The sequence below is a fragment of the Arvicola amphibius genome, chromosome 8 (assembly GCF_903992535.2).
Source record: "Arvicola amphibius chromosome 8, mArvAmp1.2, whole genome shotgun sequence".
Lineage (NCBI taxonomy): Eukaryota > Metazoa > Chordata > Mammalia > Rodentia > Cricetidae > Arvicola > Arvicola amphibius.
This window is the reverse complement of record NC_052054.1, coordinates 74,184,769-74,199,943: the sequence shown is the minus strand read 5'-3', so window position 1 is coordinate 74,199,943 and position 15,175 is coordinate 74,184,769. Positions and strand designations below refer to the sequence as shown.

General features: G+C 42.6%; 1 protein-coding gene across 1 annotated transcript in view; it reads left to right on the top strand.

Moving 5' to 3' along the window:
• Positions 1 to 8,193, top strand: part of LOC119821050 (cytochrome P450 2B2-like) — a 38,861-nt gene extending 30,668 nt beyond the window's left edge. The window contains exon 9 of the mRNA XM_038339869.1: positions 8,012 to 8,193. Within this exon, the coding sequence (XP_038195797.1) occupies positions 8,012 to 8,193 (182 nt within the window). The remainder of the gene's footprint in view (positions 1 to 8,011) is intronic.
• The last annotated feature ends 6,982 nt before the right edge of the window (positions 8,194 to 15,175 follow it).

Here is a 15,175-nt window from a genome sequence, read left to right as displayed (position 1 = left end):
GAAGAAAGGATGTTCACAGAGAACACAATGGACTAAGTGCACAACCAGGTTCCTCCTGCCACTCCCAGCAATAAACAATAGATTAATTAATTGCATGGTGATAGATATGGGTATATTTTTATTCTTCTACATGTTGATAATCAGTTATGCCAGCACAATTTGTTAAATATGCTTTCTTTTTTCCATTTGATATTTTTTGCTTGTTTGTCAAAAATCAGATTTCAAAGATGTGTGGAATAATATCCCGGTCTTCTATTTGCTTCCATTGGTCCTCCTGTCTGTTTTTTTATGCCAACATCAGGCTGTTTTCAGTACTGTAGCTCTGTAGTAGAGTTTAAAGTCAGGGATTATGATGCCTCCAGAAGTTCTTTTATTGTACAGGATTGTTTTGGCTATCCTGGGTTTTTTGCTTTTCCATATGAAGTTGAGTACCATTCTTTTGAGGTCTGTAAAGAATTTTGTTGGGATTTTGATGGGCATTGCATTGAATCTGTAGATTGCTTTTGGTAAGTTTGCCATTTTACTATGTTAATTCTGCCTATCCAAGAAAATTGGAGATCTTTCCACCCTCTCTTTCTTTTTCAATTTCTTTCTTCAAAGATTTAAAGTTCTGGTCATGCAAGTCTTCTACTTGTTTGGTTAGAGTTACTGTGAAATATTTTATGCTATTTGTGGCCATTGTGAAGGGTGATGTTTCTGTGATATCCAGATGTCCATTTCCTTTAAGTTTTCCAGTTTTGTGGAGTACATACAGGTTTTTGAAATATGGCCTGATGATTCTCTGGATTTCCTCCATGCCTGTTTTTATGTCCCCCTTTTCATTTTTGATTTTGTTAATTTGGATATTCTCTCTCTGCCTTTTGTTTAGTTTGGATAAAGATTTGTCTATTTTGTTGATTTTCTCAAAGAGCCAACTCTTTGTCTCACTGATTCTTTGTATTATTTTCTTTGTTTCTATTTTGTTGGTTTCAGCTCTCAATTTGATTACTTTTTGCTGTCTAGTTCTCTTGGGTGAGATTGGTATGGATTCATTCCTGTGTAAGTTCCTGTCTTGGGTTGGTCCTACAAAGGTCTCTGGCTCTGATCTACTCCCTTGGAGTTCCCAGGTTTGGATGCTCCCAGACCTGCAGAGAACTGGCTCAGGCTTACTCCCTCAGAGGTCCCAGACTTACACTTGGGCCTGCAAAGATTTATGGTTCCTGCCTATTTCATTTGACATTCCAGACCAATGTCCAGACCCACATAGGTCCTGGCTCAGACCTACTCCCTCTGACGTACCATACTCATGCCTGGACCTGCAGAGATGTCTGGTTCCTGACTATTCCCTTGGAGGTCCCAGATTCATGCCCAGACCCACAGAGGTCCTGGTTCAGGCCTAGTTCGTGGGAGGTCCTAGACTCACGCCCAGACCCACAGGGGTCCTGGCTTAGGTCTACTCCCTTGAAGGTTCCAGATTCACATCCCAACATGCAGCGGTGTCTGTCTCTGTGTCTGACTCACTTGCTCAGCAGTTGTTCCCCTGTACCTGCTCCCATGGAGCTCACTGCATCAGGCCTGCTCTGGCTCAGGTCACTGCCCCAGTCCTGCTTCCACAAATGACTCTGGTCTGGAATCTGCTCCTGCTCCCATGGAGTTCACTGTCTGAGCTAAGGATGTCTTTAAAGTCAATGCAGCAATGCCTACATATATTCCTCAAAAGAGCAAAAGACAGTTCCTCTACTTTAGAAAGTGCAATGATCAAAGTAATCCATGCTTTGTTTTCTAGTTGCATCAAATTCACCAATTCTTTCTTTTCCTAGTAAACTTCTGTTTATTAATTTTCCCCTTTTATTAAATATAGATTTCTTTCCTCATACAATATATTCTGATTACAGTTTTCCCTCCCTTTCCTCCTCCCAGTTCCCCTCCACCCTCCATACCCACAGGATACATCCCTTTCTGTCTCTCATTAGAAAAGAACAGGCTTCTAAGCAATAGCAACCAAACATGATGAAATAAAATATAAGATAAAACAAAAACCATCACTTCAATGTTATACAATGCAAATCAACAGAAAAAGTAGATCCCAAGAGAAGGCACTAGAACCAGAGACCACTCATTCACACACACAGGAATCCATGGAAACACTAAACCAAAAGCTCTAGGATGTGCACAGAGGACCTGGTGCAGACCCGAGCAGGCCCTGTGCCTGCTGCCTCAGTTGCTCAGTTGGTTCAGAGCCTCGTTCTCTTGGTGTCCTGCATCCCCTCCGACTCTTACCGTCTGTTTGCCTCCTCTTCCTCTGGGTGCTCTGAACTCTGATGACAAAACATTTCATTTAGAGCTCAGTGTTTCAAGGTTTCTCTCTCTGTGAAATGTCTGGCTGTGTCTCTCTGAATTTGTTTCCATCTGCTGCAGGGGGAAGCTTGTGAATAAGGAAGACATTGATTTATGAGTGTAGCAGAATATTTTAAAGAGTTTTTTGTTATTATTTTTCCTTTTGAGCAATAGCATTTTTTATCCTAGGTCTCTGTGCTATCTAGTCCCTGGTTCCTGGTCACTCAAGCAATGCTGCATATTCAAACCATACATTGGATAATTGCTCCCATAATGCATTGCATTGTGCCACTGTTGAGCCCTAGTATATCGTCCAGGGAGGATAGCATGGTTCTTCAAAGGTTTTGTGGCTGGGTTGCTGTATACATTTCTCTTTCGGTAGCCTGAAGAATACTTCCTATATCAAAGATGCTAGATCACAGGGTGAAGGTTCTATATAGACACCAACTAGATGTCTCCAGTCCAGTGAGTTGTGTGGGAATGATCTTCAGTGATGAGGCCTTGTTGTCAGTTTGTGGAGTCAACCTATTGTCTTGGAAACAGCCTTGAGTTGTTTGGGGTCTTTCAGGGGACCCTTTTGGCCAGAAACTCAATTGAATGTAGCCCAATCATGGTACTAGAAGCTTCATTTAGTGAGAAGAGATGGCCAGTTGGGACCATGTCTCTCTCATTATTTGGAGACTTCATTTGAATTGCCTTTCTGTAGTTTAGGAAGTTTCTACTGTACTAGGTTTCCATACCAACACTCAATGCCCCTCAATTCTAGCTGTCTCTCCCCACACTCTATCCCTCAAGCCCATCTCTCCTCCCACCTGATCTTCCCATTCCTGTCCCTTCTGATGCCCCTAGTCCATCCATGAACTCTATTCCATTTTCCCTCCCAGGGAGATTCATGTTTCCCTCCTAGTAGTTTTGTCTCTATGTAATCTTTCTAGGTCTATATTATCATTTATTTAATGACTAATATTCACATATGAGTGAATATATGCCATGTTTGTCTTTTTGAGTCTGGGCTACCTCACTCAGGATTCTTTTATAGTTCCATCCCTTTGCCTGAAAATTTCTTGATGCTGTTTTTTTTTTTTTAACAGTTGATAATCCTCCATTGTATAAATGTAACACATTTTATTCATCCTTCTGTTGAGGAACATGCAGGCTGTTTCCAATTCTGGCTCTACGAATAAAGCAGCCAGAGTAAACCCAGGATATTTATATTATGTGAAGCTATTGTGAAAGATGTTGTTTCTCTGGGTTCTTGCTCAGTGCATTTGTCATTTTTATGTAGCAGGACTACTGTTTTATGTGAGTTAATTTTGTGTCCAGCTATTTTTCTGAAAGTGTTTATAGGCTGTAGGAATTACCCAGTGGAAATATTTGGGTCACACACACACACACACACACACACACACACACACACACAACCATATCATCTGATAATAAGTACACTTTGACTTCTTCCTTTTCAATTTGTATGCCCTTGGTCTCCTTCAGTTGTATTATTACTTTAGCTAAGGCTTCAAGTATTCTATTGAATAGATGTGAAGATTTTAGACAACATTGTTCTGAATTTTAGTGGAATTGCTTCGAGTTCCTCTCTATTTAAGTTGATGTGGGCTGTAGGCATGCTGTAAACTGTCTTTGTTAGTGTAGGTATGTTATTGTAACTCTATATTCTCCAGTACATTTATCATGAAGAGGCATTGTTTATTGTCAAAGTCTTTTCTGCATCTAATGAGATAAACATGTGGTTTTTCTTTCAGTTTGTTTATATTTATTAATGCTTCATATATTGAACCATCCTGGATCTCTGGAATGAAACATATTTGATCATGGTGAATGATCTTTTTGATGTGCTCTTGGATTTGGTTTGCAAGAATTTTATAGAGTAATTTTGCCTTTATCAGGCCAGTTGGTCTGTGGTTCTATTTCTTTGTGGTTTGGGTATCAGGGTAACTGTGGCCTCATAAAATGAACTGGACAATATTACTTCTGTTTCTATTTTGTGGAATAATTTGAGGAGCACTGCCATGAACTCCTCTTTGAAAGTCTGATAGAATTCTGTGTTGAAACTCTCTGTCCCTAGGCTTTTTTTTCCCTGGAATTTGGGGGCGGGGTACATTGGGAGACTTTCACTGACTGTTTCCATTTCTCTAGGGATTATAGGTCTGTTTAAATTCCTTATTTGATCTCAATTTAGCTTTGGTAAGTACTACCTATCAAGAAAAGTATCAGTTTCTTTTAGATTTTCTAATTTGGTGGAATACACGTTTTTAAAGTATGTTCTTTAAATTCTCTGATTTCCTCAGTGGGCTCTTGTGGAAACACATTGCCCTGGCTGTTCCTGATTGTGTTTTTATGCTGACACCCAGGAATCTGGTTTTGGGGTGATTATAGGTCTAGGTGCTGATTTCTGGGTTTATCTTTGTTGGGTGGGTGTTTGATTTCTGGGTTTTAGGTGAGCATGATGGCTGTGTGTTGCCTCCTAGGATATTTTCTGTGGACCTGTTTCCCTGTCCTGCCCAGCTGGTGTGTCCCAGGGAGTGCCTGCTGGTGAGGAGGCTGGGATAAAGGGATGAGTTGAGGAAAGGAGATTGGAGAAGATCTTTGTGATTCATTGGGGATGGGGTCAGGGAGGAAAGGGAGAACACAGCAGGCATTCTGTTGCAGAGCTGGAGCTGAGACTGGGGCAATGGGGGTGGATCTGGAGAATCAGCTGGAGAGGTGTGGATTCTCTGTCAGCCTACCTGCTTCCCTGGTCAGAGTGGCCTTTGGCTTAGTAAGGGGTGCCTGCTGGAAAGATCAGGGAAATCCACAGAGATGGGGAGTGTGGGTAGAGAAGGCTGCAGTAAGGGTTCTGTTGCAGACATGGGGTGAGGACTGGGGTTTTGGTCTTGGGGAACAGAGGGAGAGGTGAAGATCTGCAGTCAGCCTACCTGGATCCAGGGCAGGAGTGGCCTGTGGGTTAGCAGAGAGTGTGAATTGTTTTTCTTAGGGAACAACAACAAGAACAAATGACATCATCTATGAACTGCCATGAGCTTGTAAGGTCTTGGGGCTAGGGAGGGATTTATCTGTGAGCCCTGGGGAGATGAGGCATGCCATGGCACACCTGTCTGTTTGTATTAAATATTGTTTGGCTTGTTAAACTCTAAGAGAGATCAAAATTACTAGCATTTATTTTTCCAAGAACCCATTCATGATGGATAATCTCCTGAACTAGAGAAAGTTCAGAGTTACAGCACCCATCAGTGTCTGTAGACCAGCGGGTGCTGGGCATGGTCACACAGCTTGATAGGATGGTAGCCAGCTCTGCTTTTGCCTAACGTGGTCATGCTGAGGCATTTGGCAGCCTCAGCTCAACTTCTGTGAGTGACAGATTTGTTCTTCACTGGAATAATATAATCTCAAGTTGGTGTGTAGTTCAGTTGCCTGCATTTGGTTAGTTTGTTACATACAGAAGCTGCCTCTGGCCAAATTTAATTCAGTTGAATGAACTCTATGGAATGTAAACATAGAAACTTTGTGTTCAGGTTTCTTATCTTTTAAAGAAAGGTTCTAGAAACAATTGGCTAGCTTTTAGTTGCCCCCCAGGCCCACTCTCATGCTAAGGATGGAACCCAAGGCTGTGATACCATGGTAAGCAAGTTCTCTTCCAATGAGCCCACATCTCCAGCCTCCCCCTTGTGCATTCTAGAGATGTTCTCCTGCTGAGCATGTCTGTCCTCATCCCCTCAAAGAGGGATTTAAGGCAAGCGTTATCCTATTGAGCCATGTCTCTTCTAGGAAATGTCTAGTCCTGAGTGCCAAGAGACATCAGTGTCCCTTGGCTCAGCCCTGCTCCTGAATTGTTCACATGACTGTCCCAAGAGTAGAAAGGCAGGGATGTGAAAAATAAACTGAGACAAATCAACAATAGAGAGGTATGGAGATCAAGACAGATTCCAATAAAGAGAGATACACAGAGACACAAGTAATCTACAAGAGGAGGAGATGTGTGTTAGGAATCAGAACATGTACATGAGAAAGAAGAAGATGGGTGAAGAACCAGAGGTGAAGATGTAAGTCAGGAAGAGAAGAAGGGGAGAGAGAAGGGAAGGGGAGAAAGGCACAACTGGAAATAGACCAAGAAGCAGGAGGGAAGACACAGAAGGAAGACATGACAAGGTGTCCTTGGACAGAAAAACAGGAGGGGCTGATATAATATCTTGGGAGTTTAGAAAGACACAAATGGGTAGAAGACATCAAAAGACACATAGTAGTGATAGGTACAGACACAGGTTCAGGTAGGTTGCCACTGACAGAAAGAAAAAACGAGAGAGAGAGAGAGAGAGAGAGAGAGAGAGAGAGAGAGAGAGAGAGTGTGTTAGAGCCAAAGAGTCATAAATGGTGTCCCAAATGACCAGCGCCAAGTATGGGGACTGTGTCCATAGTGAGGTAAGCCATTAAAGACGGTTCTGGAAAAACCTAGTCACAAAACCAGTACTAGGAAAACCATCTCAGAGACCTCTCCATGAATTTCTATTCTAAATTCTAAATTCTGAGATGGTGGGGCCCAAAGGGATATGGTGCTTTCCCTAAATACTCCTACACAGGCATGATTTTCCAACAGGTGGAGGGCACAGGGATTGCTGAGAATCCCTCCTCTGCCTGGAGGCCGAGGCAGCCAGCTGCAGATTAAGAATCACTGAGGTACAGGGTAGGTGGTGAAGCCTTTGCCTGGAATTTCAGGCTTCCTTCCTCTGTGCCATTCCATGCCCTAGGAGACAAACCAACAAGGGCTAATTATACCCCTGAGAACCTGGTGGGTACCATGGAGCCTTTATTATGTGTTCCTGCCATTCTCAATTGTATTCAGGATATTGTTGAAGTTGATTGATCTCAAGCTGAAGAAGCAAAGGGGACTGAGAAAGAGAAAGAAAGAAATAGGAAAGAGAGAGAGAGAGAGAGAAAGAACTGAGGATGAGAGACAGAGGGGACAGAGGAAGAAGACAGACAGAGAGCTCTTGGTATGTATTCCATCATCTTCATGCTGTAATCTTCAAAGTGCACTTGCAGTCATGTGCCCCCATGACTGGTTCATCTAGGGCCCTTAATGCCATTCAGTTGTTGGTCTAAGAGTCTCTGTAAACAGCACCTTCACCTTCAGGGCAGCCAATGAAGTGGGGACCAATCTCTGCATGTGATAAAGGAGGGAACATTAAAGATGTTACAATACACATGTTTACACTTGCACATTTGTTCCTGCTCTATTGTGCTCCTACAATTCTGAAACAAAGGACTCTGATAATAAACAAAACCTAGATATCTGTCAGAAATTACCATGGGACATCCACCAACAATTTGTCCTACATTTTATGATTGATTTATTGTATATATGTTGGCATGCATACACATGTGCACTATGGAGAATGTGTATATGTTTATGACAGAAGACAAACTGTGGTATCTTGTTCTCTCCTTGCAACATGTCGGTCCATGTGGTGAACACATGTCCTTAGGATTGATGGCAGGCTGGCCCTTGCACCAATTCTTTAAGGTTTTGGGAAACTCTTACCATTCTTTCTTGAATAGCAGGTTAATGATCAAACACATTCTTCTCCATTACAATGGGAGAGTTGTCTGGGTTTAGGGAAGGGACAGTCTGAAGTTTGTATACTCACCCGGGGCTCACATGGCTCATTCTCTGTGCCCACAGGAAAGCGCATTTGTCTTGGAGAAGGCATTGCCCGCAACGAATTGTTCCTTTTCTTCACCACCATCCTCCAGAACTTCTCTGTGTCCAGTCCCGTGGCTCCGAAGGACATTGATCTCAGGCCCAAGGAGAGTGGCTTTACCAATGTGGCTCCAACATATCAGATCCGCTTCTTGTCCCGCTGACTGGGCTGAGGTGGCCATTCCTGTTGAGAATGGCACCATCTTTTTTCCTCTGGGAGATCTGCTGCAAACCAGGCTGTAGGTCACTGCTCACACTGTTCCACCTTACTGCAGCTTCTACAAAGCTTTGAGGTGTGTTCTTCTGCCCTGAGAATGGCACTGAGGAAATCACTCAATGTCTTTCTTGATGTGTGAACCAAGAGACTTCAGAAGGCCACATCTCATGCTGAGTCAGTTCCTATTGCGCCCAACAACCACAGTTTCCATATAGAAACTTTTGGTGCTCCATCATCTAATCTAATGGATGCTGGCCATGTCAGAGGATCAGCGGGTGAAACTGAAGCTCAAGGTGTCAGCTCACCAGGAGAAAAACTCTCTGATGGGTTAATCTTGTTTTATGCAAGACTATGAGAATACAGACTCTGCAATATCTTTTGATTCCACTTTGCCTTCACATATTTGCTGCTACAATCTTTCCTGGGTATCTGGCTTGGTGTGAGTAGATGTGGGGAGACCCCGTTACCTGTAGCATAGTGTGTTTCTCTCATGAAAACAACCTGATATACTGGGCATTTTACTCTGTGAATTGTCAAGATGATTCCTCTCTAATTGTGCTGTCTAATTGATATAATTTTAGCTTATTAAGAATTTTGAGAAATAAAAATGAATACAAGGAAATAATACACAGTCTGGGTCTATGAGCTCCCCCTAAGGGGTTGCTGCAGATCACAGCTCAAGTTAAGAAAAACAATGAGTCAGCTGTCTAACTTCCTTGAATCTTAATGCTGAGAAATCTATCACAGGCTTTGGTGTGCATTATTAGTTGAAACAAAGCTTCACAATAACTTTAGATTGGACCAGATGCCTTGCTAATGGTCTTTAAAGAAAAACTACCCTAGAAAACCAATCTAACATTCACAAGACACCTAGCCGAGGTGCTGATTCATTTAGGATAGAGCCAAAAATACAAAACAACCCAATTATTGCCAACTATCAGATGATTACATCATTGTACCCACTCCTGACATCCTATTGCTGATATGGGTGTGCACCATGAAGACACAAGTTCAGCTGACTGACTGTTTCTTATGTATATAAGTGTTGGGTCCTGGGACTCCACAAATACCAGGGAGTAGAACACCAAAGTCTAAAAACAGAAGCAACTTTGTTTAGCGGCACTATTTGGGAAGGAAATTCTGGCTAGTAAGGAATAGAGAGAGTAATTTGGCTCTGTAGTCCTCCCATAAGGGAACTACAGGTTTCTTTTTATGATCCAAGGTCACACACAGGGTAGAAAGTACATTTTGAGATTTAAAGCATCATAGTGCCATGGTATCCTGGTAGCGTGGATTGGAGCTGAAGCTAAGTATTTCTGAAATGTTGACTTGAGCCTGATCTAGGGAATTTATGACACTCCAGGCACCTCTGAGACCCAAATAGATTCTGGATTTTACAACTTCTGATTACAGGTGTTAGTTCAAAATGTTCACACAGTTGTGAGTTAGTTTGAATTGCCTTTCCCCTACCTCAGAGAAATAAAATTAAAGCCCTTTGTGACTCCTGAATTCCCTGAAAATTTTGGTGGGGGTGTATAAGTGGGAGAGAGAGAGAGAGAGAGAGAGAGAGAGAGAGAGAGAGAGAGAGAGAGAGACAGAGGAGAGAGACAGAGAAAGAGAGAGACAGACAGAGACACAGAGAGACAGAGGGAGAGAATTAGAGAGAACAACATGAGAAGAGAATAAAAAAGTAAATCATTAGGAGAGTGTATGAGTTTCTTTTTTCCCTAACCCTCAGGCGGAAAAATCTTAGCTGTGGACATCCCTTTGAACCCTGTGCTGTCTGGAGGCTGGTCCTCCAGGCTGCAATAAATGGGCTCTGTGTAGGGTCTGAATTCTATGTCTGTAGACTTGCCTAATGTGTGTGGTTCATGTAAGCAGAAGAACGTAACTGTGATCTTTGGTGTCTGTCTTTTACTTCACACAGTATATTCTAGGTTCCTGTGCTTTGCAGACAGGGTCACATCATCCAAGGGCTTTTATCATGATCTTTCTCAGCAAAAACACAACACCTTCTTTCATGTGTTCTGGCAGCAGAAGATGAGCTTCAGATTTAGGGTGGCTCTTCTTTCTTCAAATAAATTAATAGAAAATCCCTCACAGGATGCCAGCAGCCTGAGTTTTAGTTGATACCTGATACAGTCAAGTTAGCCCTCAAGAGCAGCCATGACAGTCCCCTGACCTCCTGGCTGCTCTTACACGTGACCTCTTGATTATCTGTTAACTAAGATTTTCTCAGAAGGGCTACCTGCTGCAAACTTCATCACATTTATGACAGGCTTATGAAGGGACAACCTGTTGCCTTGTTCCCTGCTCTACTGTGAAAACCTGAAGAACAGGTGGCTGATGTCAGGTGCTTAACACAGTGGAACAGTAACCAGTAAGTAATAAACAACTCGATAAAGTGACACAATAAGTCACTCTTTAAACTCCCCAATGTGCAGCCTGAACTTGTATATCTAATCTCTGTCACTCTCCTCGGATGACCACAGTAAATTCCTCTCCTCAAAGTGTCCAGGTTAATACCAGTTCTCTAAGTCATCTGTGCTTGCTGTCTTGCCACCCTCTGACAGAATTGTCTGGGAGCCACCCTCTGAATGGTGACCCCTGAAAATGAGCTTCTACACACTGCACTGCTGGGACAAGTAGGTGATTATGGGAAGGCCATTTATTTAACATCATCAACTAGGAAGATGTCTCTGGGTAACAATTGGCCAAACAATAGGCAGCTTTCCAATCACCTCTGAGATACTAAATTTCCACTTGTCTCACCAAAGTCTCCCTAGCCTAGGGAGAGGTATCAGGACTTTGCCAAGGGAGGTTACTGGCCCACTCTCCTCCACCAGCAACAGAAATAGGACAACAAACCGAGCAGCCAACCCTTCAAGAACAACAGGGGAATGTGCAGTGTGCCAAGGGAGGACCATGGTGCTCTCTCTTCTCCTGAATCTCGCCAGGCTGGGCCTGGGGTGTTTCCAGCTCAAGGGCTGTCTTTTTCCTAGACAATGGCTTCTTTCTTTGCTGGAAAACATTTTCCAACAGACCTCATGAGCTTACTTAAATCCTTCCAAGGGGTGAGATGTGGAGGAGGTCAGCGTGAGGAGGAAGGAGGTGGGAGGAGGGAAGTGGTGCTCACAGGCAGCAAAGGGTTGCAAGTAGATGGCTCAACAGGCATCGCCAGATCAGGTTGGGAATTTTCTCCTTCTAGTCGTAGTGTGGTACTAGAGAAACTTCTAGAATTCTATTGAGAAGGAACAGAGGGAAGGCAGGTAGGGAGATGGAATCTTATAGAACCTTGGGGAGGTTTGTAGACATACTGTGTTCTCCATCATGGAGAGTAGCATTTCATGTGTGGAGTCTGTGAAACTCATAAAGCCCAAAGCTGGAAGGTCCTCAGAAAAGCTGGGATCAGAGCACTCAGGAAAGCGTATATGAGAGATGGACACCTGAACCCACAGAGCTCAAGTTTGAGTTCTTTCCTGATGAGACCAGACACTGGGGAGTGTGATCCAGTGAGAGGAAGGACCCATCACTGGGTCAGCTTGTGAGGTCTGGGCCTTGACTCTGCAGCTGAGGGGAAATACGGAGATACTGCCACAGCCTACATGGGCCTCAGTCTGTTCTATACCTGGGTAGACATGGGCTGATTTGTGAGGCCCTAATGGATCAAGTTGAGGCTTCCTCTGGACAGGGGCTCATGGCCATCATTGATCCATCTTCCAGGATGTGGTGAGTAGGGGATGGTCCTTAGGGTAGGAGAAGGGAAATTCCTACCCAAAATCACTCTTAGATATGTTTTTTTATTAGTTTATTTTATTGGCCAAAGAGAAGACTTAGAACTTCCTCAAGGCATTCTGTCTGACTTCTACAAAGGACTTTATACCAGAAAATGCAGCCAGAAGGATGGAATCAGGGTGCAGGTTTTGGGTCTGGTGGTGGAGATTTGGAAATCCTGGGCTGAGGCCCAGAGGTCTGTGCAGGAGGTCAACACAATGGGGTCACAGGAATGGAGAGTGAGGTTGTTAAAGATCCTGACAGAGTGGTGTGGAGACCAATTCAGGGGGTTGAGACAGGACAGGGAATGAAAAACTAAAGATCCAAGGATACATTTCGAGATAGAAATTTCACAGAAAAAATATAGAACTGAAATATGTGATACTAGAAAGAGTCAACAGAGACACAAATGTCTTGGTGGGGAGGACAGATGGATGTGAGAGTAACAGGGTGTGGAGGTTTGAATGAGAATAACCCCATGGCTCAGATCTTTGAATACTTGGTCCCCAGTTGGTGGAAATGGTTGGAACAGATTAAGAGGTGTGGCCTTGTTGGAGGAGATGTGTCACTAGGGATGGTTTGAGGTTTCTAAAGCCCATGCCTTTCCCAGATAGTGCTCTGTCTACCTCCTACATGGATGAGATGTAAACTCTCAGCTACTGCTTCAGCACCATGACTGTCCACCTGCTTTCAGGATCCTGAACATAAATGGTCATGGACTCACCTCTGAAACTGTAAGCCCCAACGAATCCTTTTTTCTCTAGGCTGTGCTGGTCATGGTGTCTTAGCAGTGCAATGGAAGAGTAACTAAGACAAAGGGCATGAAGGGAGGACAGACTCTCAACAAGAGAGTCAGAGTTTAGATCAGAGAGATACAGATGCACAAGAAGTCACACCATTACCAGTGCCTGAAGACTAATTGACACAGCAAGGTTTCAGAAATACAGGCAAACCAGGAATAGTATGAACCATGTGAGAGTCAGCCAGAGGGACAATGTAGGTAACACCTAGACCTCTGTGACGTACCTCTTGTTCCCAGGGCCTTTTCTGAACCCAGTCCTTTTTCACTGTGCCATGGCCAAATGGCATCTGCTCCAAGATTTTTGGTGAGCAAATGAAGGGGCATGGTTGATCGGCAGTTATGATTAACCAGACTAGCTTTAATATATATATATATATATATATATATATATATATATATATATATATATATGTGTGTGTGTGTGTGTGTGTGTGTGTGTGTGTGTGTGTGTGTGTGTGTGTGTGTGTGTGTGTGTGTGTGTGTGTGTAATATTCAGCTTTAATAAAGGAAAGAAAAGGGAACTTACAAATCCAAGGTTCCAGTGAGGAGTGCAGGAAAACAAAGAGCAGGCAGGCCGCAGGCCCGCAAGATTTTTTTTTTTTGGTTTTTTAGACAGGGTTTCTCTGCAGCTTTAGAGCCTGTCCTGGAGCTAGCTCTTGTAGACCAGGTTGGCCTCGAACTCACAGAGATCCGCCTGCCTCTGCCTCCTGAATGCTGGGATTAAAGTCATGCGCCACCACCACCCGGCAGGCCCGCAAGATTTTATAAGTAAATATTAGCCTAAGGGGGACACACCTTACGAACAAGGTGATTGGCTGAGCTTCCCCTTCATCTCCCCCTTTTTTCTAAATAAGACAGAACCAAACCAAATACAACTATATTCAATAGGAACAATAATAAATATAAAATTACAAACAACAAATAATATTAAGCAAGAAACATAAAACAAAAGTTTTACTAAACATTCTATTTCAAGGAGTCTAAATAATGTAGAGGGTAACTACAATTATCTAATCTTCAACCCCATCAAAGATCTGAGAAGGAAAGTAATATTACTTAAGCAGCCAGGAAGTACAAATGAGAAACTTCCAAAATGTGCAACAAATGACAGAGACAACTGACTACCTGGGCAATCACCCAAAGTTTTGTTTTGCAATGTTGAGGCAACCAACTTTGGCTAAGGCCTAACACAACTGACATAACATTTTTCAAAGGCAAGGAACTTTTTGTAGAACTATCCTACCCTGTCTTGGCAAGATAAAACTATCCTGTTTTATCCACTTATGGATATTCTGTATCTTTGTCAGTAGTTGAGGTATGGGCTTTTCTTTGCCCAAAGGCCAGTTCTGCCAAGAAGAAGACAAGCTCCTAGTGGAGTGCCTTTGGTGCTCAACGTTCTCTCAGGAGTAGAGTGGTGTTGCCAGTAGTGTTTGTGTCTCATAAGTACAAAACTCTAGGTTAGATTAAAGGCCATTTGCTACAGCTCTTCAAAGAGGTCGAAGATTATACTATCTATACTAAATATAATTTCTATGTATCTAAAAAACCTGAATATCCTAAATATAAATATGACAAACATATATGACTATTGATATATAATTCTCGATACCTATCTAACTTGGAGACTAAGAGAATAAACAACTGTGTAATAAATGAGGACAATGATCTCCAAATGTAAACAATGTCATTATATAAATACCAATCATCCCATCAAACCAGTTAATCCCTCCTTTTTTCAATAAATACCCCTGAGTCCATATAATACCTCCCCCATCCTTTCAACCCTATACCAACTACTAAATGATGTCCCTAAATCTGAGGGCAAACTCTGTTGGGAGAGGGGGCGTCATCCTCTAAGATTCCTTCCAGCTGACATGGGGGTGACGTTCTTCTCAGGGGGTCCTGTGAAAGCAAATGATGGTAAAATTCCCAGAATAACATTTGGTTGAGAAAATTGTAACTAGCCTCTGAGTGTTTTGAGGAGGGCCGGCCAGAGTGTTGTCAAAATTGTGCACCATTCGAAACTGTCTTGTGCAGTTGGTACCAAAAAACAGGTCTAATTTTAGCGCTATTAAAAACATGATGTCAGAGTAACCAGGTGAAATTGATGTTGTGGGGCCCCATCTTCATCTTGGAAACTTCAAAGATTACTGAAGGAAAATTTGTTGTTTGTTACAGAAAAGGTAAACATTATCTACAAAGACATATACAGACACACATATATAAATTCAATGGAAGGTGTAATAAAGACAGACACAGATATAAGGAAAGGCAAAGAAAGTTTATCAAATATCATCATCATCATCATCATTATTGTTATTATTATTATTCTGTTCCATTTCATGGCTCCAGA